Source organism: Octodon degus, unplaced genomic scaffold, assembly GCF_000260255.1.
Source record: "Octodon degus isolate 3935 unplaced genomic scaffold, OctDeg1.0 scaffold00045, whole genome shotgun sequence".
Taxonomy (NCBI): domain Eukaryota; kingdom Metazoa; phylum Chordata; class Mammalia; order Rodentia; family Octodontidae; genus Octodon; species Octodon degus.
In genome coordinates, this window is record NW_004524621.1 from 3,908,566 (window position 1) to 3,933,665 (window position 25,100).

A 25,100-nucleotide genomic window follows, 5' to 3' on the forward strand; every position below is an offset into this window, starting at 1 on the left:
CAAGCTGTCCCTGGGTTGTGGTTGCTGCAGGGCTTGCAGCTGGAGTTTCCAACTCATCACAGCCTACTCTTCTATCACCTCCTACTGCTGTCCAGCCTTGACACTTCGGTTGGCCATCATTCACCTCTGTGAGTGGCAGACCCAGAATGCATTGATGCCATCTTTCTTCAATCAGAGGTTGAGTCAGTAAGAAGCACAGCCTTTGGATTTCCTGTGTGCATTTCCTCCTCAGTGCTCCACACTTACCTGCAGGGCCACATTGGCACCGGCGTCATTTCCTTCTGCCTGGAGGACATCAGCGTTCCTAGCAGTGGACGTCTGCTATGCTGAATTCTCTCCACTGTGTATGCCTAAAGTTACCTCCCAACTTGGTATGATATTTTTTGGGTTCCCCCCCCCACCTCATTCATAACATTTAAAAAAAAAAAAAAAGAATGAGCATAGTCAGGTTGTCTTAGTCCTAAGGAGTCCTGGATTTCATCCTTGAAGGAGATCAGGGTCTTCCCAAGGCCTTGGTCATCAAATATTCTTCCCATCTTCATGTTCTAAAGATATTTTAGTCATTGTCAGCTTTTTTTCCCAACTCAGGATCAGTTTTATTCCTCGCTACCATATTGAATTTGTGAGAACTTGAGGACCAAGAGCTACCAGCCATCAGCAGCAGCATGGGGACTCTGTCTATAGCTGTCTCAGTTACTGTTCTCTCGTTGCTGGGACAAATACCTGACACCCAAAATTAAGGAGGAAAAGGTTTATTAGCTCAGTTTGTGGAGGTTTCACAAAGCCATACTCGGCTGGCTCCAAGGCAGAGTGGCACACAACAGAGTGGTTCATGGCAGCAGCAAAGAGCAGAGAGGAAGAGCAAATGGGAGTAATGGCAACAATGGCTTCAGGGAGCAAGTCTGTCTCCCTTAAGTTGCGTTCAGGCTATCTGCCCCAGGCCAGGTATAGCACTCACACCCATAATTCCAGAAGCATTCACACCCATAATCCCAGCAGCACTCACACCCACAATCCCAGAAGCACTCACACCCATAATCCCAGAAGCATTCACACCCATAATCCCAGAAGCACTTACACCCATAATCCCAGAAGCACTTACACCAATAATCCAGTGGATCATGAGTTAATCACCAAGTGTAGAAGTCCACCCTATGACTGCATGAGGCTTTGGGGGGACAACTAGACACAAACCATAACAGTAGCCAAGGACCTTGCTCTTGTACCAAGCTTGCATTACCACGGCATGAACGTGACAGAGACTTCGGCCCACTTAGGAACCTGAAATCCAGCAGCTTTTCATCGGGAAGATGCTTTGGGATGACAAGTGTCCTACAGCTGCAACAGAAACTATCCCAAGTGAAACAGGCAGAAGAGTGATGAGTCACAGAGCAACAGTGGCCTCGGGGTCAATCTCAGATGGCCTGATATCTGTAACTGGAGTCTTTGAAGGAGAAAAGAGCGGGCAGGAAAGGCAAACATTCAAAGAGATAATGGCTGAAAACTTTCCAAAGTTAACTTCAAAACCTATAAACTAACAAAACTCTAAGAAATTAAATGAAGCCAAGTGCATGTGCACGTACGCACACACCATAAAAGCAACAGGTTGGCAATAAACAAAGGAATTAAAGACAGCCTGAGAAAATCAGTGTGCAAGGAAACGAAGCAGTGGACAGCAGGCTCCTCACTGAGCATGGCGTAAGGGAGGAAGCATGAGGCAGCATTCTCAAAGCACAGAGAAACAAAACTACCAATGGAGAATTCCACACCCAGCAACGGGATGCCTCTCTCCCTCCCTGACATGGGTACTGCTTGTCTCAGTGGGTACTTTTCCTTGTGAGTTCACTACGTTTCACTCTCTCCAAGACCTCAAACTTGTGGGACCCAGAGGCAGCACCCTGGTGTCCTTCCCACCAACCTCACCCTCTGTCCCATTGCTGGTCTGTTGCATTCCTGCTGTCTGCAGCCTGTGGAGCAGGCCATAGCCCCTACTTACTAAAGATGTGGGTGTTTGATTTCTATAAATATTCTGGAGCTGTGTTTGGGGGACATTGCTAATTCACTTGGGAACAGTTCTGTCCTCCCAGGCTCTGCTTTTCAACTGTATCCCAGCTGGGTGTGATGGTGCTCATCTGTCATCCCAACACTTGAAAGGCTGAGGCAGGAGGACGGTCAGAAGTTTGAGACCAGCCTGGGTTCATAGTGAGTTCAGGACCAGCCTGAACTACACAGTGAGACCCTTTTTCAAAAAAATAAAATGTATTGGGCTGATGAGATGGCTCAGTGGTCTAAAGCACCTACTTAGAACAAGCTTAGCAAAGCACAGGGACCGCGGTTCAATCTCCCAGCACCACATGCCAGCCTGCCCCGCCCCCTGGTGGGCTGAGCTGGCCACACATACACACACACAAATAAATAAATTAATTAATTAAAAATAAATAAATAAAATGTATTACACAGGAGCAGAGCAGCACTTAATCTAGAGTTAACTTTACTCTGTTACTGATCCATGCAACCTCTCCACCCAATGCCCCATGAATTATTTTAAGAGATGTGTAAACTTTGGGAATTGTTGTGTGATACTCTGGTCCTCCAGTGGCTCCTTTATAGCCCAGGAAACAGCAGTCTCCTATGTGTTGGAGTGCACGGCCCCTCCAAGGCCTGCAGAGAGTATCCCTTCTCCTTCCTCCTCTTCATTCTGCACCACAGCACCTAGCCATCTCCACAAACTCCTTGACCAGCTCTTCACATAAGGGCTACCACCAGCTCCCTCTGCCCTTTCCCATCTCCCACTCACTACTGTTCTGGCTTTTTGGTGTTCAGTGTATTAAAAAATCACTGTTCAAGACCTGCTGAACATCTGCAATCCCAGCACTCAGGAGACTGAGGCAGGAAGATTGCCACAAGTTTGAGACTGTCTCAAAAATACTCTTTTCTTCATATATTTTGTATGAAGTTTAGTTTTTCTCCTTGAAGCCTGGGAAAGCCAGTCTCTGTCACTCCTCTTGGCTTGAAGTGGAACTGAAACTGGTGATGCTGTGATGCTGTGTGCTAATGTGACCTGAAATACCCAGCCCTGCATGCCCAGGCACGCTGCACCAAAGCTTGCTTGGAAAACACCAAGCAGCTGAGTGGGAAAGGGCTGCATGGAGAGTTCCTCCACTTGAAGAGAAGCTGTAGACATCTCGCTCAGTGTGGCTGAATGCCCGCCTCCTCAGCACACGGTCCATTCCCCTGAGGGTCATTTCAGGCCCAGTTGCCACAGAGAACATTAGTGGGGGAGGCCACTGTGTGCTGAGGTGGCCAGGTCCTGTGCTCTCGATGGCACAGACAGGCTGAAGAGGAAATTAGATATGGAAATGCTCCTTGGGGCGGGGCCTCCTGCTCAAGCACACGTAGTAAAAAGCCTTGGTCACCACCCATGCTGCACATTTTGTAAGTGACTCTGCCCACCCATCCACCCACCTGCCCGCGCTGGGGCCCAGGCTTCAGTGACTTTGGGTGGGGAGGGTGGACCTCACAGGAAAGAGCCCAGGAGCATCTGGTGGCTCCCTGGCCAGGGGTGATACCCCTGGGGTCCGTCCCTGTGGCATGGAGATGGAGGGACACATGGTCATTTTGGCCAGTCACGTGACAAGACCCTTGGAAGATGGGAGGGCGCTCAGCGTGTGCTGTGAGGTGGACAGTGGGGATGCAGGGCGCAGAGGCCTGTTCCAGTGTCACGGGGAGGACAAAAGCAGTTTCTACAGCCTGCATACCGGGTCCACAGGCTGACCTCACACAGTTTATCAGGCACTGCTGTTTACCAGGCCAAAGACCACAGAGAGATTATTGAATGCTAGGGAAAGTTGGATGCTATTTTTGTCCAATTTCTTGGGAAGGTGAAAGAACATGAAGTACAAAACACCCTAGCAGCCCTTCTTTTTAAAATAAAACAAGAGGGCTGGGGAGATGGCTCAGTGGAATAAGTGCTTCCCTGGCAAGCGCAAGGGCCTGAGTTCAATCCCCGGTTCCGCAAAAAATAAATAAAATAAAATAAAATAAAATAAAATAAAATAAAATAAAATAAAATAAAATAAAATAAAATAAAATAAAATAAAACAAGATAGGCATGGCAGTGCACATCTGTAATCCCAGCACTTGGGAGGCTGAGGCAGGAGAATCATCCTAAATTCAAGGTCAGCCTGGGCTACATAAAGAGACCCTGTCTCAAAGAAATAAACAAACACATGAGTGAGAAGACGACACCAAGGGTTGCTGTGGAGGGGGAGTGCCTGCCTCTCTTCCTGCCCCTCCACCCACACTGCTGTGGAACACCCCTCTGGAATGTTCCCTGACTCCTCAGAGGAGGGCTGGATGTGCCTCTGACCGTCACCTAGGTGAGGCTTGGGACCAAGCAACAGTCAGGACAGTTCCAGAGTTCAGAGACACACTCCTAATTTACACAATTTAGAAATTCTGTCCTTTGGAATAACCTTGTTTCCTGTGCAAAGCTAAGCACTGGAGCTGGGCACCTGTGCTGCCCCCAGTGGGGACTATATACTCATTGTCCTGTGTTATTTTTTAATAATGTGAAGGTAGTGCCACTTTATAACTTTTGTGGGCCCTAAACTCTGGGCAGGATGATTAATCCACACACACAAAATTCATACTAAGCTAGGTATGGGGGCACATGCTACACTTCCAGCCCTCTGGGAGGCTGAGGCAAGAGGAACAAAAGTTAGAGTGCAGCCTGAGCAACTTAGCAGATGAACAAGACTCTGTCTCCAAACAGAAAATAAAAATGAACTAGGGGGTGTAGCTCTGTGCAGAGGCCCTGGGTTCAATCCAGTATCACAGAAAAAGTGATAACAGGACATTTAACAACCACACCAATATAAAGACAATTATAGTCTAGGCTGGCTTAAAGATGTGGAAAAAAAAATCTTCCATCCTAAAAAGTCATTCTTTTCATTTTGATTTTAAGTTAAATAAAAAGGTTTTTGTGGTCACTAAGACAGGAAGTTTCTTGTGGCTCCTGGGAAGGACCAGCGGCCCTCAGCCAGGGGGTGAGTTGGGCCAACACAGGACAGACATGAGATCAACCACCTGCAGCCCCCAAGGGCACAGAGGCCTGGGTAGAGGGAGACCACAGGCAGTAACCATCCTGTCTACTTTGCTGCCTTGCCGGGTATTCCAGGCTGGCCTCAAACTCAGAGATCCTCCGCCGCTCTCGTGCTATAATTACAGGTGTATGCTACCACTCCTGGTTGGTGCTTCGACTCACTTTTGGATGAGCTGCCAGATTCATGGGTAAGGGTGCTCCCAGCACCTTCTCTCTCCCTCTCCAAAGAGCCAACAACACTCCAGCAGCCAGGCAGAGCCCTCAGCAGGGAGCCTAAGGTAGGCACTCCTGGACCTGCGATCAATAGGGTATGTACAGCCTGGCACAGTCCCTGGCATGGGGATCCTGGGAGTGGGGTGAGCGTGAGGACAGCCAAGCAGAGACTGTGCTTCTCAGGGAGGGTGCAAGGCTGACCCCGCCATGTCTGAGCACTTGGTTTCAGGTCCGCACATGCTTGAGCAGAGTGGCTCCCAGGCCAGGCTGGAAGGACAGGTACCCACCCAGCAGGGTGTTCATCATTTTCTTTCTGAGTATGTGGAACCCGCTGGGCCAGAGGTGCCAGCCGGCACTGTGTCTCTCAGGGGCTCCCTGGCAGGCAGCATGCAGCTTGAGTTCCACAGCAAATGTGGAGGACTGGAGCGTGTCCTGTCTGGGGGGGTCCTCTCCTGGCTGGCTCTGTGAGATGCCACACCAGTGCATACATCCACTTGCCCAGCCCGAGGGGCCTTCCTAGCAAGTTGTGGTCAGGGACGCCCTGGGATACCCCCATCTGGCTTTCCTTCACTGTGCTCTAAGAGGAGCCTTCAGCAGGGCTGTCTGGAAGCAGGTTCTCTGCTCTGCAGGCAAAGGGGAGAGGATGTCCTGGGGGGCACAGGCCAGCTGCAGGGAAATTTTTAAAAACTTTTTGAGATAAGTTCTTGACAAGAGGCCCAGGTGGCCTTGAACTCTCAATCCTCCAGTCTCAACCTCCTGAGCACTGGGTTGCAGGCTTGACCCACCACTTGCAGCTTACAAAAGAAATTGTGCAACCTGCAGTGAGGCAAGCAGAGAGAGCCACTGGAAGGCTGCTGGGAGTTTGTCTGTATGAATGCCAAGAAAGAGAAATGATCGATCGGGTGTATGGTGTCAGTGAAGCATTTAATCTCACAATAACATTGTAAGATGCCGAGTTTTCCATCTGGCAGTAATTGGGCTCCCCACTGCCGGGACACAGAGAGGAGTGCCTTTGTCTTTTGTCCTCCTCTTCCTGTGTGTCACCTTGGGTCTGGGTTTGCCCCTGGGGTGATAATGTTCTGTCACCTCCAGAACTGCCTGTTCCTTGATGGAGACACTGGGACAGGAAGCCAGGGACACCAGGGAGGCTGAGGCAGGTGAGGCCAGGTCCAGCTGGTGCATCCAGGCCAGAGGAAGCTGGGGCTACCAGGTAGGTCAGGAGTGCACCTGGTGGGCCTTGGAGCATGTGCTGGGCGTCAGCTCTTTCAGGGGTGACCAGGCAGGAGGCTGGGAGTCAGGCTGTGGCAGGCCAGCTGGATGAGCAAACGATGGGATTCAGGCAGCCTCTTCCACAGATACAATCGCCAGGTTAGAATGCACCCCGGGTCATCTGTAGTCACTGGCACGAGGAAGTGGCCTGTGCACAGCATCACCCCCAAACCAGTGCCCTGAGGGGGTACTAAACTCCGAGTGGAAGCCCAGGACCTGGGAAAACCCAGCTGGCTTTCCCATCCCCCGCCCCATCGTGGACTGACATCCACTTCCTTGAAGTCACATGGCTATAGATCAAGTTTGCAGATAAAATACAAGTGAGAAAATGGCAGGGATCTCAGGGCAAGCCTACACAGAAAGAAAACAAGAGCTTCGTGGAGAGCTGCAGGAAGTGCAGGAGGCACACGCTACTCTGCACACTGGGTGGCAAGTGGGCGGGGTTAGTTGAGACTCCCAAGTCTGACTGTCTCTCAGGGTCCTGGACAGTAATTCCTCCAACAGAGGCGAGTTGTGTCTCTGCTGAGGGCAGGCTGGCTGGCTATGAGCACAGGAGTGTGTGGTGAAGAGCAGGGATGGCCTGGGGGGATTCAGATGCTGAAGGTGAAAACAAGAAGAGTGACAGTGACTGTAAGAAAAGAAAAATGTGAATCAGATGCCAGCTATGGTGGTACATGCCTGTGATCTCAGCACTGTATATAGGAGGCGGAGGCAGGAGGATCCCAAGCTTATCCCCTGCCAGGGCACTTAATGACTTGGCAAGCAATTAAACAATTATAAAAGGGCTGGAGACATGGGTTTGGTCCCCAGCACTGCCAAAAAAGAAAGAGAGGAATGCATATATGAAGTTCAACATTGCATCCACAGTTTGCTTTGCAGCACACTGGCAGGGTGTCATCCTCTGACCCTGGGCTCTGGCACCAAGTGAATGTTGAGCATGCAGCATCCACATCACGCTTTGGAACAAGGTGCTCCAGAGCCATGCGCCCCTGACTCTCTCAGCATGCGCCAGGCTCTCCCAAGTTTGACTTCACAATGGCCAATATAGTCACCTGTAGCAGTCAGTGAAGGTGGGCTGCACCCCGAAACCCACATATTTATCACACAGTGCCAGCACTGTGATTACACCTGAATGCTCAGGTGTTAGTTTAGAAAAAAACAGCTGTTAGCTGATGCTCAGCTACTGGGGTGACTGAGCTCGGGTGCTGATAGAGAGGGCTCTACGTGCCCACCGGGATATGTGTGCCTAGGTCTCCACCCCTGCTTATAAGTTTCATCTTGATATACAGAGGACGTCATCAAAGTAGCAAACTGAATAGAGTCAAAAGCATTAAACACAAGGACTTATGGAAATCAAGGAGTACCCTGAGGGGACAGCAGTGGGGTGCAGGGACATCTGGGAGCTGGACTAGGGGTCACCTATGAGAGATACCAGGTGCATGGGCCCCTGGCATGCTGGGGAGCTTCTAGATCCCAGTCCCCTCCATGCACGATGAGGCCTTCTGCCTCTCACCTGGGGCAGTTCTCACAGCATCAAGGAACAGCTTTTTACCCCAAGCCACCAGTGGATATGAACTATGTGAGGACAGGGGAGATAGCTCAGAGACACCGCATGTGCCTGGAAAGCATAAGATCCTGAGTCTGATTCCTTGTAAAAAGCAAAAAAAAAAAAAAAAAAAAAAAAAAAAAAAAAAAAAAAAAAAAAAACAGGTCACTGTGAAAGACACACTGCTATGAAGTTCCCAAAATCCTTTCCCTCACTTCCAACACACTCATCTGTCGTCCACTACTTTTTGAAGCGGGTCCCAGCCCTCTTGTGAGAGCCCAAGCCATTATGAACACAGAGCCTCAGTATGAGCATGGCAGGAAGAGTGAGAGGCCACAAGGCCCACGCCCATGAGTGGGGGCCTCAGACTCAGCCCAGAGAATGGCCGGGATGGAGTGGGGTCCTTGCCCTCTGGGCAGCAGCCACCTTCCATCACCTGGGGCTCCCACATCTAGAGGAAGAGTCGGATGGCCATTTCCCTTCCGGCCACTTCCTTCTCGAGTTCCTGCCTTTGTCTCCAAGTTCTCCTAACCCAAGGAGTCCCGCTGAGGGGACAGGAGGACTGACCAGTGGCAGGCGGCACTGATGTCCTGCTGGCAGAGACTCTTACACTGCAGGACTCATGTGGCCCCCTCCCCGCCACCTCCAGTCTGGAGAATGAAGCTCCCTGATAGCAGATGGCCTCGGGGGCAGCCTTGCCGCCTCAGTGAGCCCTTGGAGCTGGGGAAGTGAGAAGCTGCCTACGTCCAAGACTGAGCCCCCAGAACTGTTCCTCTGCGACTGCGCTGAGATCGGATGCCAGGTCTGACCAAGGGGCCTCCTGCTAAGGGTGACAGTCCAGCCTCCCACTTGGCTGGCTGAGAATTGCAGGGCAAAATAGCACTGGTGCTTTCTGGCCCAGCAGAAGTGTTCACTGTCTTACCACACTGTCATGGCATAAGCAACATCACTGCTTAACTATTTGAGGATAGACGGCTCCTTTTATCTTTTTATCTATCTATCATTTGGACTTTGGAAATAGGTCTTGCTATGTGGTTTAAGCTGGCCTGGAACTTAGTGACCCTCCTGCCTCCACTTCGTGAGCGCTAGAATTACAGCCAGGTACCACTGTGGCAGGCTCCTTAGTTGTTTTTTAAAAAGCCCTTTTGTTGATGTCTGTGGTACTGGGTCTATAACCCAGGCCTTTCACACGCTGCTAGGCAAGTGTCCAGTCACTGAGACAAGATCTCATGAAATTGTTTTGACTGGTCTGTAATTTACAATCCTCCTGCCTCAGCTTCCCAAGCAACTGGGGTTACAAGGGTGTGCCACCATGCTTGGTTTCAAAGGCCCTTTAACAGTAGTTCCCTTTGGGGCTGGCGAGATGGCTCAGTGGTCTAAAGCACCTACTTGAAACAAGCTTAGCAAAGCACAGGGACTGCGGTTCGATCCCCCAGCACCATATGCCAGCCAGCCCCACCCCCTGGTGGGCTGAGCTGGCCACACACACACACACACACACACACACAATAAATAAATAAATAAATGTAAAAAAAAAAAACAGTAGTTTCCTTTAACTCGTAAAGACACTGAATTTCCCTCCCATTTGCTGCTGCTATTCATGTGCCCAGCAGTACTTTAAAAAAAGAAAAAAGCATAAAGGACAGCTTAGAACACAGGTAAGCCATTTATTCTGAGGCCCATGAGTCATGAGGAAAGAGATTCTTTCCTGTGTTCCCTTTGGAGCTGAGCCTGCCCTTCTAAGTCTTGGTGCCTGGTTCTTTCCTATCACCGCCAGCCCACATCTTGGTCCCACCGAAGGGCTGAAAGCCAGAAAGCTGGCACAGGCCTATAATCTCAGCACTCAGCAGGATGAGGCAGGAGGATCTCCACAAGCACAAGGCCAGCCTGGGCTACATAGTGAATTCAAAGCCAGCCTGAGCTGTATGGGGAGGGAGACTCTGTCTGTAAAAGTCAAAGGTGTCCCGGCAATATAGCTCAGCCACCTAAGCACCTGCCTGGCAACTGCAACATCCTGAGTTCGATCTTCAGTACCACACACAAAAAAAAAAGTCAAAGGGGGAGGAGCCAAGTGTTATTCCAAGTGGCCCTAGGAGTGGCCATATCCCCAGGCTGTAGAAGCACATACAGCTCTGAGGCAGAGGCAGCTCTTTCTCTAGGCCCCAGGCCCCTTCCCCAGCAAACCTCCTTGGGCACCTCCAGCTGGGGCCTCTTCTCACAGGCCAACCAGGGGCCCAGGCACAACCTTTCCCCTCTGGGCCTGGGGTACCCTATTCCTACTACCTGTGTCCCCGCCAACTGCACTCCCAGAGGCTGGGGAGCAGACTGATCTGAAGCAGTCTCTGGAGCAAAGGAAAACATACCTAGGGTGCGCTGGTTGAATGTCCCCATTCCCCTTTGGGCCTTGCCAGTTGCTCAGCAGAGGCACAGGGGGTTACCATTGCCCAGGTGAGCCGTGGACCTGCTCTTTCAGCCCCTCAAGTCCCTTCTAGACTCAGGTTCCACAGGTGTCATGAGGGTGGCACCCAAGGGCCCATCTGGCTACAATTCATGCTTAGGTGGGCAGCAGGTGGCCCACAGGCCTCAGGGGATGGGGTCACTGCTCCCTGGTCACTGACTGCTCCCTTTGCAGTCCCTTTATCTGGTCGTCTGTGAGTGGCCTTCTTTCCTTGCTGGCCAGAGAGAGTCTGCACGTCCCTGACTTAGGCCACTTGTCTCCTGTAGGCCACTCTGTGCCGCAGTCCTACGGAGTGGAGGATCCCTCACTTCCATTTAAAAGATCAAATGTGCCTGCCTCTGCCTTCACAGGAGCCAGGCAGAACCCGGGCTGGGCTTTGGGGCCATGCGCCTGTGCTAAGACCCTGCTCAACCACCCCTTGCTGTGTGGCTCCAGCAGGCGCTCAGCCTCTCAGACTCAGCGGCTCCTTTTGAACAGGGGATGACGTCATCTTCTCAGGGCTTAGGGAGCAGGAAGCCGGAAGCAGGCATAGGCATGCTATCCAGTCTACTCAGAATGTGAAACCTAGTCCTTTCTATAGGCCCCAAGGTGCCTAGCCATGGCTGGGGTCTCCCTAAGGGAATCTTGCAGTGAATTCTCTAAGGCTGGGAAAGCCCACATGGGCTCCAGGCTGGTGCTGTCCGTGGCTGGCTCCCTGCATGGCCTCTCTGGCAGGACAGGAAATGGGCCCAGAGGCCTTCCAGCTAGTGCACTGGAGCAGAGGAGAGTGGGTCAGATGTCTGCAGGGCTGCCTGGCCACCACCCCCATCATAGCCTGGGGCACTGGGCCAGGGCTTGAAAGTGCTCTTGGAATGTCAGGACCCACCTTGACTCAGTGTCCCTTGGCAGTCTGAGAAGTGACTATCACACTCTCCACTCCCGGGTAGGTATGCTAGGATACAGCTGGATAATTCAAGCAATAATTGGGCTGGGTGTGGTGATACACACCTGCAATCCCAGCACTCAGGAGGCTGAGGCAGAAGGACTGCCGTGAATTTAAGGCCAGCCTGGGCTACAAAGTGACCTCAAGGCCAGCTTGAACTGTATAGTGAGACCCTGTCTCAAAAATCAAATGAGGGGGCCTGCCCCTTAGCTCAGTTCTTTAAGTGGCTGCTTCAACAAAGCAGTCAGGCTCAGATTGCTGTGGTTCGATCCCCACAACTCAAGCCAACCAAACCTGGCCTGAAGGCATTGGGAGAAAAAAAAAATCAAATGAATTAAAAAATTCTAATAGCATTGTGATCCACTGCAGTGTAAAGAGGAAACTAGCTATGTTAGAGACACCATACACTTTACAGACCCCAACCTTTCCTTTCTCCTAGAAAGATAGTCATAGTGAATGTAATAATAGTCCCAATTTCTTTTTCTCTTTTTGGTACTGGGAATGGAATTCAGAACCTTGCACTTGCCAGGAAGGCACTGTGGCACTGAGCTATATTCCCAGCACTAAAAGTCCCAATTCCTTAAACATACTGTTAAAAACCAAGACTATCTGGCTGCATGGCGATGAATAAGATCACTTTGTTCGTAGACACAAAACACATGGTCCTAGATGAGCTTATTCATTTCTGAAAAGATCATATTATCTCAGATCCTGGAGGTTGTAGGGAGGAGGCAGAAATGCTTTCCACCTTAATGAAACCTCCCATGGCCCAGGGCTGAGCAGGCAGCATCCAGCCAGCAGCTCTGGCCAGTGTGGGACTGTTTAGGCACTTATTTCTTTGTTTATTATTTATTGATTGATCAATTGAGTGTGCTAGAGACCAAACCCAGGACCTTTGCATTAAGCTACATCTCCAGCCCTTTTAATTTTTATTTTATTTTTTGTATTTTTAAGATAGAGTTTCACTAAATTTCCCAGACTAGGCTGGAATTTGTGCTCCTCCTGCCTCAGCCTCCCAGAATGCTGGGATTACAAGTGTTTGCTATCACACCTGCTGCAGTAATATTTTTAAATGAAAATAAAAATATGAAATAATGAAGCCTTTCCTTCAGGTTCTGGGGATAGTGACTGCAAAGTATGCTGAAGGGGGAAATCAGGACAGTGTTTCTGCTGTCCCCTCTGTGCCATGTGGGGCCCAGCCTGCTGGGATAGGAGCCAAGTCCCATTCAGAGCCAGGTCCTCAAGTGTGGCCCAGGCAGGTGGCTGCGCGAGTGGCTCCTGTGGGCTCATGGAAAGGATTCATTACTCAGCTGAGCATTGAGGTGGGATTCCTGCATCCCTGGGATCCTCCTCCCCCACAGAATCCCACTCTGTCTGCTCATAGGAGTCCACTGTGTGCACAACAAGGAACCTACAGTTTATCGGATTAAAGCAGGTGCAGGGCCCAGGGGTTCAATCCCCAGACCTGCTGTGCTGGCCCTGCCCCAGGGTGCGCTGACATGGCAATTGAGACTGAACGTGATAGCACATGCCTGTAGTCCCAACTCTTGGGAGGCTGTAAACAGGTGGATCACTATGAGTCTGATCTAGTAGTGAGACCCTGAACACCCTGTAGACCCTTCCCTAAAGTACAAAAAAAGAAAAAAAAATTCTTAGATTGGGCAGGATGGCACATGCCTGTAATCCCAGCACTTGAGAAGTTATAAACAGAGCAGGAGAATCACTGCAAGCCTAATCTAGTAGTGAAACCCTGAACACTCTGTAGACCCTTCCCTAAAAAAATACAGAAAAAAAAAAACCACCCCTGTTTGGGGGCTTGCTGGTTAGCCCAGCTGTTTAAGCACCTGCTCATGCAAATGCAGTCGGGAGCAGGATACCGAGGTTCGATACCCACCTCCACCTGTCTTAGCAGACCCACCCTTAAGGCAGCCTGAGCCAACCAAAAAAAAAAAAAAAAAAAAAAAAAAAAAAAAAAATTCCTTCTCATTTTTTTTTTTTTCCTTCTCAATTTTAGAGGTCCAGCCAAACAGTTCAGTGGATTACAGTGCCTGCAAGCAGGCGCAGGGGCTAGGAGTTTGATCCCTGGGCCATACTTGAGGACCTGGCTCTGAACGGGACTTGGCTCTTATCTCAGCAGGCTGGGCCCCCCGTGGCACAGAGGGGACAGAGATCTAGTAGTGAGACCCTGAACACCCTGTAGACTCTTCCCTAAAGTACAAACAACAAACAAACAAGAAAGGAACCCACAGTCTCTGTGGCTCCTCTGAGGGATGAAAGAGGACAAAGAGCTGCTGCAAAGGGTACCTGGGTTTGGGGGATGAAGACTGAACTGACCTCCAGGAGAACTGCAGTCTTGCTCCTGCGTGGACAGAACAAGGCCAGGGAGAGGACAGGTGCTAGGAGGGGCACTGCCAGTGGGGAGAGAGAGAGGGTGTGACTCCCACATAGGACTGACACAGGTCCTCTGGTAGGATTCCTGAACCAGGAACAGAAAACAGGGTGCCCGGCTCCCCTAGGGTCAGCTCCTGGGCCGCCTGCACTGTCCCTGAAACCTATATCATTCCTTATTTCCTTCCACTCGCTCCTGAAGCAAATTCAGACACTCCCTGTATCTTCCTGTTGACACTGCCTTTGCCAAAACATATGGAAGTGGCACAGATTCCAGGCCAGAGGTGTTGCTAGTTTAGTTTGTGACAAGACTCTAACTATGCCCGTGGGTGAGCAACCTTGGAAACACGACTCTGGAGGAATGAGACCGGTCCCGCCAGTAGCACAGGGCACTGCCTGGTCCCCGCCCACAGCACAGCCAGCACACACACACACACAGGACCAGGTGGGCGTGGCCTGGGACTGCTGGTGACCCAGGAGGAATCAAATTGTTTCACTGCCCAGATCTGGCTATACATCAGAAAATGTATAGATTTTCCCCTAAACCTTTTCTTCTGTTCCACTGAAAATAACAAGAGATATAACCAGAGAGGAGAGTAGGTGCCCCCTCCCCACGGGGGTTAGGGGAGCTGGTGTGCACTAAGGCAGAGGTGCTAGAAGTCATCACAGGCAGGAGTGGGGGTGGGGAGGGAGGGCTGCTTACCTAGCAGCCGCATGGGCAGCTGCCTCCTCCTCCTCCAGAAAGCCAGCTGCTGGGTCTGGGCTAGAACTCCACTAACAGGACGCTCAGGGTGGAGGCTGGACACCCCGCCTAAGTTGGAGGTCAGATTCCAAAAACGCAGCTCAAAGGATGCGAAGCTGCTCATCTCCTGCTAGGCCCCTCTTAGACCTGGGAAACCTGCCTCCAGCACTTCTGAGGCCAGGCTGCTCCTAAAGATAGTTCCTGCACACCTGCGCGACGACACACTGTATGCCTCCCACTCATGTCACATGCACAAAACCACACACACACACACCAGAGCATACACATTCGCCACACTCAGCACATCACAAGTGTGAACAGCCGCACACGTCTAACTGTATGTATCACAGCATACCGCACACATCACACACACCCCACGTCATGCCGCCAACAACACACCCACCCATGCCGAAGCCCTGGGGCCTCTGATCTCCTTCAAGATCTACGCGTTCCCAAAGGCCAGGCCGGCTGGGGACCCCAGGGTCGTCGATCAGTCTCAAGGTACTTTGGAGAGGACCTGCTCCAGCCGGCTCCATAGGGAAATGGTGATTCCCAGGAACAGCCTTTCCCAGTGCCTCGCTCACACACGCGCTCAACCCGCGCAAGCGCACCTAGTAGCCGCTGGGGTCGCGTGCCGGGGGTGTCGTCGCAAAGAGGGACGGACACTCGCGCTCGCCCCGCGGAGGGGAGGTCTCCGGAGGATTGGGGCGAGCGACGCGGGGTGCGGTCTCGGGGCCTTTAAGGGACCGTGAGGCGGTCCCAACAAGCCGGCCACGCCCATCTAGCAGAAGCCACGCCCCCGGTCCCCTCCCAGGCCACTGCGGCCGGCCAGGGCTGGAGGAAGCGGCCGCCGCCGCCCCAGACGCGGTCCCTGCTTGGCCGCACCACCCACTGCTGCCGCGCTCCGCACACGCCGTGGGCCGTGGCCTCGTCCGGCGCGGGGCCGGGGATGCGCCTGCACCATGGCCCTGCTGGGCTGGTGGCTCGGCACGGCGCAGTGGCTTGCGCTGGTGTCGCTTTTCGTCGCTGCGCTGGCCACCGTGGGCCTGTACCTGGCGCAGTGGGCGCGGGTCGGGGCGCGACCCTCGCGCGTACTCCAGGCCGAGGGGGCCGTGGGGCGGCAGCCGGACGCGCTGCTGTCGTGGATGCTGACGCTGGATGGCTGGAGGACGCAGTGGTGGGCTGCCTGGGTGGCCGCCCTGAACGCTGAGGCCGCGAGGACCCGGGTGAGTGTCGGGGGCGGGACCCAAGCGCCCAGCCGGGCAGCGCCGCGAAAGTTAGGAGGATGGGACAGCGCGAGTTATCCCGCTGCATGGGGTGCTGGGCTGGCTGTGGCAGCCCTTCCAGCTCATGTCCATCTGCCCCTGCCCTGGCCCTAACCCTGACCCTAAACCGACCGTGACCTCCCTTTCTGAGACCAAGGTGGACTCCAGTATCCAGTGGGACACTGATCTTGCACCTCATAGATGGATAGCTGACCCAAATACATTTCTATCGCTAATCTAGTTGAACTTTGCCAAGAATGTATTTCCAAAAGGCTCAAATTTCTGGACCCAGGAAAACAGCTTTTGTAATTGGCCAGCTGCTTGCTGGACCTTGTTGTGGGCGCTCTCAGAGGTCTGTCACCTCTGAGTCAGTGCTGTTCCCTACTCGCAGGTGTCCTGGCTACTCCCACAGGCCCAGGCTGGGAGCTGCTCAGGTCACACACCCATAGTGGCAGCCAGATGTGGCCTCAGTTGTCTCAGATTGGACTCAGGAACTTATTACTCAACTCAGCCACCTCACACTCCTGTGGCTGCCTGCTTCTGTTGTCATTAATTACTTCGTGACTTGTTTTTTCTTTAAAAGCATCCTTGTTTAATGACAAGCTCCTGGCTGTAGTGGTTGCTATCTGGAAGCTTGTCATGGGGGAATTAGGAGTCGTGAGCTTGGGGAAGCCCTGCCTAGCATGGGTCACCCCTTGTTTCAGGTGTGTGTGTGTGTGTGTGTGTGTGTGTGTGTGTGTGTGTTCTTTCATCTGCTTGTGCAACTGGGGATCAGCCCATGGCTCCTGGCCTTGGAAACTTTGAACACTGCCGTGTATGAACCCAGAAACCTTCAAACTATTCCACAGCAGCCCTGAGCCTGGCCTTTGTCCTGTTGCCTCAGCACACATGGCTGTGAAGTTAGAAAACCCAAGCCCCTGACTGTAAATTAGCATGGATCCAACAGTTCAAATTCATGTTCAGAGCCCTTGGAAAAAAATAACTGTAGTACCAGATTAAAGAAGACTGAAAGGTCAGGCAGTTTGTGTCTGTCTGGTGCCTGGAATGGCAGCCCCAGCAGCTGGATGTCCACCCCAGGCCACTCCAGAGCCCCAGGTTTTCACCTGGGTGCAGGCACAGATTTGTTTCCCCGGAAGCTGCTGGCATGCAGCTTGGGCTGAACTATGCAGCGGCCTGAGCTGAGGCAGGTCTTGTCCCCATTTTCTGAAGGTTTTTAGCAGCTGTTGAGTTTCAGTGATCTAGAGGACCCCGGCCCAGGCTCTGACCTGAGTTTCAAGCCCGGAGGCAGTGACTTGGGGAGGGTCTGTTTCATTGCCAGTCAGGTCTCACTGGCTTGCTGAAAGCTGGCTGCTGACCCAAGCCAGAAGGCCTCAGGTTCTTTGTGCCTGCAGGGCCCGCAGGGAGGGAATCCTGCTCTGGCCTTGCTTCTGGCTTGGCTGAAGCTTAGAATCCCAAGGAATTTGAGGGTTTGGGAGGAAAACCTTTCACTTGCATCTTTGTAGAACAGGGCTTCTGTGTTCAGGGAGAAGGAGATTTGGCTTGAGCATCTCTGTGGCTGGGCACACATACTTGTCTTAACATCAGTTTTTCCAAATTTCCTGGCTGGAAGCAGCAGTAATGCTCTAGAGTCAAGCTCAGAACAACCTAGAATCTCCTTTTTCGAGACAGGGTCTCCGATGTAGTTCAGGCTAGCCTCAAACTCACTACACAGCCCATGCTGCCCTCTAATTCTCAGCAATTCTCCTGCCTCAGCCTTCCGGGTGCTGGGGTGAGAGGCATGCAACACTACAGCTGACGTCTATGGCATTTTTCCATGGCAGTAGGTCTGTTGTGGGGCATGGTTTGGTGTGCCATTGCTGTACTTCCCCAGCCTGGGAGTGTGGCCTGATTTGGATGGAAATGGAGGGTTCTGCAGGCAGATAGGATCTGGTAGTGCTGTGCCACCCTCCCGGCAGGCAAGCAGGCAGTTGGCATGGTGAGCAGGTCCTAGTGGATGCCCTGACCCCAGTACCCACGCCTGCCCACAGGAGTTTCTCTTCCCCTCCCTGTCCAGCCCACTAATCCCCGATTAGGGCTCACACTCCCAGCCTGCTCTCGGCTCAGAGAGCTACAGCTTACTAGCCTCCCTGCCCCCTGTCTGTCCTGGTCCTCTACCTGTGCTGGTGTCACTTGGCACTAAGGCAAATGAGCTCAGCTCCCAGTCTGACCCTGGTGGAAGGACACTGATGACAACATGGTTGCCCCGTCCCCCGTCTCCTATGCAAGGTAGGGTTTTGTAGGCAGTGGAGACAGTAATGCCTCCCAGTCTAAGTTTTACCTCAGCTTTCTGTTTGAGATAGAGAGGAACCCCCCACATTTGTCTAGCCAAGCTCCTGAGTCTTGCTGAGGTCAGCTGGGGTGTCTTCCCAGCCTGTTCATGCCCACAGTCATCCTCCCCGTGGGAAGCAAATTTGACTCTGAGACCTAAGTGTTTCCTTTGAATGAGGTCCAACAAGAAGGGCTGAAGGGTTTGCTGTTGAACAGCATGTCCTCAGCAGTGGCTCCCAGATCTCCTGGGATCTGCGGGTGGAGCAGTAACCGATGGCTTCTGCCTGCCCTGATGACCAGTGACTGGAGCTATGCAGGTTGACCATGTCCAAGGGGACTCTGGGCTCCAACTCACCCTGGAAATAGTTTTAAATAAAAAATCAGGAACTGCGACACTGCCAGGGGCTCTTCTAATATGTCCACATGTTACCAGAGATCTAGACACACATGTGCCCCTGTCAGCCAAAGCCACACTCAAAGTGTATGATGTTCAAGAGTGTAGACATCCGCTGAGTGGCCTAGGGCACCCCTAGGAGTATGAAGCCAGAGTCCACATCCCAGAAGCTCCTGGAGGCCCCTGGTCACCCTTCCCATGGCCTGGCCAGCTCGGACCAGCTGGCCCCTACTTCCTGAGGCCTTGCACCACATGTCAGCAGCAGCACTGGTCCCAGAGCAAGGGTCCTGTGCTACCTCCAGGGCTGTGGCTTCTTAGCTTGTGCCCTTACCCAGCCCCCAGTGGCAGGGGACCTGCACCAGGTGAGCCCAACAGCTGCTCTGCTGTCTTTAGTCTTTCAGCCCAGGATTTCTTCAGAGGAATGTTCTAAGGTGCACACCTCTCATTCCAGCACTCAGGGAGCCTGAGGCAGGAGGATCATCCCAAATTTAAGACCAGTCTGGGCTCTATAGTGAGTTCAAAGCCGATGAACTATCAGATGACTTGTGTTCTAAGTGAGAAAAAGATGGTGTGTGGGCCTAGCATGTATGAGGAATGGTGCTGGCTTGTGTCTGAGTTTGGGAAACTTATAGTCACAGCATGGCTAAGGGCTGTGAGTCTTTCTGTCCCATACCAACCTCCCAGTGGTGCTTACAAAAATCTGATCTGGATGATCGAGCAGCTGCTGTGGCCTTGGCAGAGGAAGTGCTCCAGGAGGGCACTGCTGGCTCGGATGGCTGAGCCTGGGGCTGCCCTCCCAGTGCTCCTGGAAGGGCAGTGGGCCTTGGGGGTCTGCCATCTCCACCCCACGGAGGTCCCCTGCAAGGATCTCCCTTTCTGTGGCTCACACATTCAGGCTCTTTCCAAAACAGGACTGTTCCCTGAGTCACTCCTTAAGTCCTTGGAGTGCTTATCTTTTTCTCCTTATCTAACTTTTTTTAGTCTTGGAGGTCTCAGCTCAGAGGTGCCAGGTCCTCCTGTCTTTCCAGCCTATACCTGTCCTGCATATTGTCCTCATGGAGCTGGACCATGCACAGCTTCAGCAGGCCCTGTCATTGGGCCAACAGAGGGGACAAACAGTGGTTGTACATCTCTCTCCTCCTGGACATGGCCTCCTGCTTGGGGTCTGGCCCAGCCTGGGCAGGGTGAGCTGTTTGCGCACTTTGTCTTGAACTTGTGGAGAATGAGCTTTAGGGAGCTGGCAATGACTGCGCAGAGTCAGCATAAAGCCAGGGAGTGGCCACCTCGGTCTGGTCCGTCGCTGTCATCCTGTTCTCAGGGAGGCAGGAATCCAGGAAAGGGCAGGTGTGGGGTCGCCACCAACCAGGATCCAGCCACAGGCAGCCCTGCAGAGGTCCCTGAGGAGGGAGGGGTGGCCTCATTGTGTGAAGGAGGTGGGCGAGGCCATCCTGCGTCCACAGCATGCAGGATCTGAGTTCCAGCCCTGCCCTTGACTGGCTGTGTGACCTTCGGCAAGTCCTGACTTCCCTGCGTACCACCTGCAGCCTGGACTAAACGGGTCCAGAGATGACCTATGCCCCCAGAGCAGAGGCAAGCTCCAAGAGTGGTATCTAGGAAAACGTCTGTGTGTCTCGTGTCCACAGGGTGGGGTACACTGGAGAGTCTCCTTTTAAAACTTTACTTTGAGCTGCTTTTTGATTTGCAGAGTGAAGAGATAATTCAGAGGGGTTCCTTGTATTCCTCAGCCAGCCTTCCATAACAATTCACTAATCAGAATCAATACCCTGGAGTCTGAGGCAGGAGGATCGCTAACAGTTCAAGGACAGACTGGTCTACATAGCAAGACCCAACACCAAGCCCAGGGAGGGACATTCAGCAAAATGACACCATACCCAGGACCATCAAGGCCATAGAAAAGAAGGAAACCCTGAGGAATCACTGCCAGCTCGGGGCTCTGAGAAGACTAGGAGAGGTTTTTAGTTTTAGTTACTGAAGGTGTTGACATAACGTTAACTTCCTGTGCTGTTACTATGTTCATTCCACTGGGTTCTGGATTATAGTAACATTGTCCCAAGGTTAGCCTCTTATGCGGTTACAGTGTTTATTTCCCTCGGTCCTGAAGTTTAGTAACATATCAATACTAATTTTTGGTTGGGTTCTTTTTTGTTTGGCTGGTTGGTTTTATTTAAGACAAGGTCTTGCTACTAGGTTGTGCAGGCCCTCGAAAGCTGCCCCAGCCATCCTCCCACCAGGGCTCCAGAAGTTTCTGGTTGGGAGGATTTCCATCTTCTCTGCCAGGGAGGCTCCCCCACACTGCCTGTACCTGGATTTAGTCTGTTCTGGGTGTTCTGTGTGTTCATGTGTTGCCAGAAACTACACAGTTTACGATGCAGAGGCTCTGGGGTGGGGTTCACCATCAGGATGGGGGCAGCCCCCTTTCTGTCTCCCCTCACCTGTACTGCTGGGAAATTCCTGAAAGTGTCTGCATCTTTCTGGCTGGGGAGCTGAAGAAGAGGCCCTGCTGGGGTCAGGCAGACTGGATGGGGGTGGGGTGGGAGTGCAACGTCCTTGTCCTGAAATTATCCTCATAATTTTCTTCTTTTCTGAGTACGACCCTAGACACCAAATTTCTCAGCAGCATCTTCAGGGTTTGAACTTGGGTGGCAAGGCAGGTGGGAGGCTCTGCCCTGCCTCCCATGCTTTGCAAGACTGCACTTGCATCCACAAGGCTCTGGGTGTCCAGGTGGCAGAGAAAGTGTCCTGTGCTGCTTGCTCTAGGCCAACAAGGGATGGCACCTGCAGATAGTGCCCACCTAACCTGGTGGGTCCACTCACAGACAAGCATCGCCAGCAAGCTCGTGGCCATGTCCCCTCCCAAGCCAGCCCCAGCCAGCTGCAGCCTGACTGCGTCCAGAAAGATGTAGGTGTTACTGTTCCTGCTGCCTTCCAGGGAGGAGGTAGATGTTGCTAAAACAAGGTGGGGCTAGAAGTGAGTAAATCAAAATGCTACTGCAGAGATCTGTTCCTGGGTGTCAGGAGGCCCTAAGAAGCAGGGAGGGTGGCGGCCCGCTGCACCTCCTCTCTGTCCTGAGGGCCAGCCTCAGAGCTGGCATCAGAGCTGGACTCATGGTCCATCAGTGTGAGTCTGAGAAGAGAGGGGCACTCTGGACTGGGTTTTCAGCCACATGTTCAGAGCTCCCCAGAAGCCTGTGGGCTTGCTGCTGAGGTCAGGACGGGCTGGAGTAGGCCTTCTGGTCCCAGGCCTCATTGTTGGAGTGCACCTGGGGCCTCTTAAAGAGCTCATTTTTAAAAGGTCAAGGCTTGGTCACCCTTCCAAGCCCTCTTTGACTCCTCTGGATGGCAGCTGTCTTTGTGCCATGTAGCCACATTCATTTCTTCCCATATCACATGGAAATTTTTTAAAATTTCCGGATCCAAAAGAGACCTAAACTAACTTAAATCCTGGTGGGCTGTGGAGAGTGCTTAGGGGAGAAGCAGAGGAAACTCAGAAGCCGAGGGCAGCCCTGGAGGCTGTGAGGCAGAGCTCAAGGATGCAGTCATCCGGCTGGCTCCTTCTCAGCCCAGATTCCTCGGAGAAGCCACCCTGGGTTCTCGCCTACCCATCACTCAGGCTGTGGGCGAGGAGAGAGGGCCACCTGGAAAGATGGGCACAGCCACTTCCTGGGGTGGGCAGAGAACTGCCACCAGACAGGGGAGGACCCAGTGGCAGGCTGGTGCTCCCCAGACCCTCAGAGGTGCAGGACCAAGCTGGACTGCTCCAGTGGCCCCAGGTCCTTCCTTCTGCTATAGCCCTCAGCACTGGCCATATCCTTTGCTGGTTTTATTGCTTTATTTTTTTGTTGTTGCTTTATTTTGCTTTGAAACAAGGTCTCACTGTGTAGCCCAGGCTGGACTTGAAACAGTGATCTTCCTGCGTCAACCTCCTGAGTGCTGGGGCCACAGGTGTGCACCACTGCCCCCAGCTTCCCTCGCTCCCTCCATTGTACCATCTTGGGCTTTGCTCTGGCTTTTGCTCCTCTCCCGTCCTTCTCCCCCACATAGCACCAAGCCGGATGGGATCCATTGGCAGCAGCTCCTGGGGGTGCGAGCTGTGGACAGAGCCATCTCCAGGGTGTCTTACACCATGGGGTGATCAGAATTGATTGTGACTCCGATTTCAAAACTGTAAGAGACACATTGCGAAGAATCCCCTCAGAACCCTCTCCTCACTTCACACATACTCATCCCATCATCCTGGCCATTTCCTGTGGCAGCTCTGGAGTCCTCTTTCCTGACGGTCTTTACCAGGTGTGATCAGTACTAAAGTGACTGCCACCGCCAGTGCCACCCAACGGAAAGGCAGCTCATAAGAATACAATGCTGTGTCCTCATCCAACGAAGTCCTGTGACTTCCAGCTCCTCCCCAAAATCAAAATGACCATGGAAGAGAAACATTTTGAATGGACTCAGGTTGTGAAGGCAGCTAGGACAGTGCAGCTAAAACACTCAGGAAAGAGGATGCCAGAGCTGCTGCAGGAAGGGCAAGGACGGGGGGTGGGGGGTGGAACGAGTGTATTGGGAGTGGGGCAGGGTTCTGAGACAGGCTCGTGGCAGTGCATCTGTAACTTACAAAAATTTTTTTTTGTTGGTTTTTTTTTTTTGTTTTTTTTTTGTTTTTGCGGAACCGGGGATTGAACTCAGATCCTTGTGTTTGCCAGTCAAGCGCTTATCCTACTGAGCCATCTCCCCGGCCCCTTAAAATTTTAAAATTTTATGCATTCATTGTAGTTTTAATTTATACCTTGCATTTTGTGAATTTTGTCAAGCTTTCTAGAAAACGTGATTATTAAAAAAAAAAAAAAAAAAAAGCGCTGCAGCCGGTGTGCCCTGCCTCATGCTGCCTCTCTCTTGCAGGGCCCGCTGTGCCTCTCCTTCCAACAGGACCCGCAGCCAAAGCCCCTGGAGCTGGCAGTCTCAGAAGTGTCCAGCATGGCCAAATCAGCCCAGGAGAAGGTAAGCAGGTACTCTCTAGTGGCCTTTCCCTGCAGGACAAAGTGAATTGAAAGCTGAGACTGGGAAGTGCCACTTGTTTTAGAATTATTGACATTGCAGAACTCTTATGCCACTAAAAACTGAAAAAGCCTGAGCTGTTGTCCCAGCACTCTGGGAGGCGGAGGCAAGAAGATCACAATATGAGCCTAGCTTAGGTGACTTAGGGACCTAGCAAAGATTCTATCTCAAAAATTAAAAAAAAAATAATTTTAAAAAAAGGACTGGAGATGTAGTGCAGCATGAAGCCCCTGGGTTCAATCCCCAGTACCAAGTTAATAAATAATAATGATAATAACAATAATAATAAAAATTCTGGTGCATCATGGATGAGTATATACAAGGCCTGCTGTCCTTGTAAGTACATATTATTCAGCCTTACAAAGGAAGACATCCTGATGTGGGCCACCACACAGGGAGACACATGCTGAGCAAGAGAAACCCTGAGTCATCCAGAACAGAGTCGGTGGGTGAGAGGTCATGGAGGCTGGGCCTGCAGTGGTGATGGTGAGGGGTGCCCCAGAGGACGATCCTCAGAGGCACTGCTGCACGCTGTGTACATGGCTGGTATCTGGAAAGGCCGCTGCGGGCACCTATAGTCTGCACGTGAGGTCCGTCCTGGGGCTGAGCTGCCCCCTCGGCCTGGCCAGAGCCTGGATCCTGAGCAAGCTTCTGCCTCCAGTCCTGGGAAGCTTTTTCCAAGCTTGGTCCTTAGTGCCTGGCTGGTGTGTTAGGCTGCCATGTGTGTTTGTTAGAATAGCGCTGCCGTCTCTGACCCAGCCCACTGCATGTTTTGCTAGTATGAAGAATGGCTTATTTGCTACATAGTCAGCAGGACTCCTGCCTCCAGGGACCTCCCATGCTGGATGCATGTCACCCCTATAGCCACTCAGGGCATAGGACATGTGCTTTGCGTTGCAGTTAGGCACAAGTTGGTACTTTGGATTCAGAACTTTGGGTTGTGGGCTCCCCCACTGTACAGAGAGAACAGGTTTTACTTAACGATCCACAAGATTGCTCTATCCTCCTCTATCCTTCCCCTTTCTGCCTGTTATTGTTTTGTTTGGGACAGAGTCTCTGTGTAGTTCTGCCTGACCTTGAACCCACTAAGCACCCCAGGTTGGCCGCACCTGTAGCTTGCAGTGCTCCTCCTGCCTCAGCCTCCCAAGCGCCATCCCGCCTTCTGGACCTGGGTTGCTCTTCCTTCATCCTCCTCCTTGTGTGTTGCTTTACCTGTGTAGGTAATATCTGTAGATCTGGGTTTCATGTTTGAGTTAGTCTCATGTGGCCCGTTTGGTGGACCAGGAGGCGGGACAGCAGGTGCCCTGGGGGAGCAGGAGGAGTGCAGTCAGCCCCCCTCCTATTGCATCCTTGTGGCCTGGACCCTTGTGATTCTAGCAGTTTGATAATTTTTTTTTAAATTTTATTTATTTATTTATTTAT

General features: G+C 52.2%; 1 protein-coding gene across 1 annotated transcript in view; it reads left to right on the forward strand.

The window, feature by feature from the left end:
• Positions 1 to 15,488: 15,488 nt before the first annotated feature.
• The window catches only part of C2cd2 (C2 calcium dependent domain containing 2), a 52,068-nt gene continuing 42,456 nt past the window's right edge, over positions 15,489 to 25,100 (forward strand). The window contains exons 1-2 of the mRNA XM_023716029.1: positions 15,489 to 15,868; positions 23,523 to 23,621. Of these exons, the coding sequence (XP_023571797.1) occupies positions 15,605 to 15,868; positions 23,523 to 23,621 (363 nt within the window). The 5' untranslated portion in view covers positions 15,489 to 15,604. The remainder of the gene's footprint in view (positions 15,869 to 23,522; positions 23,622 to 25,100) is intronic.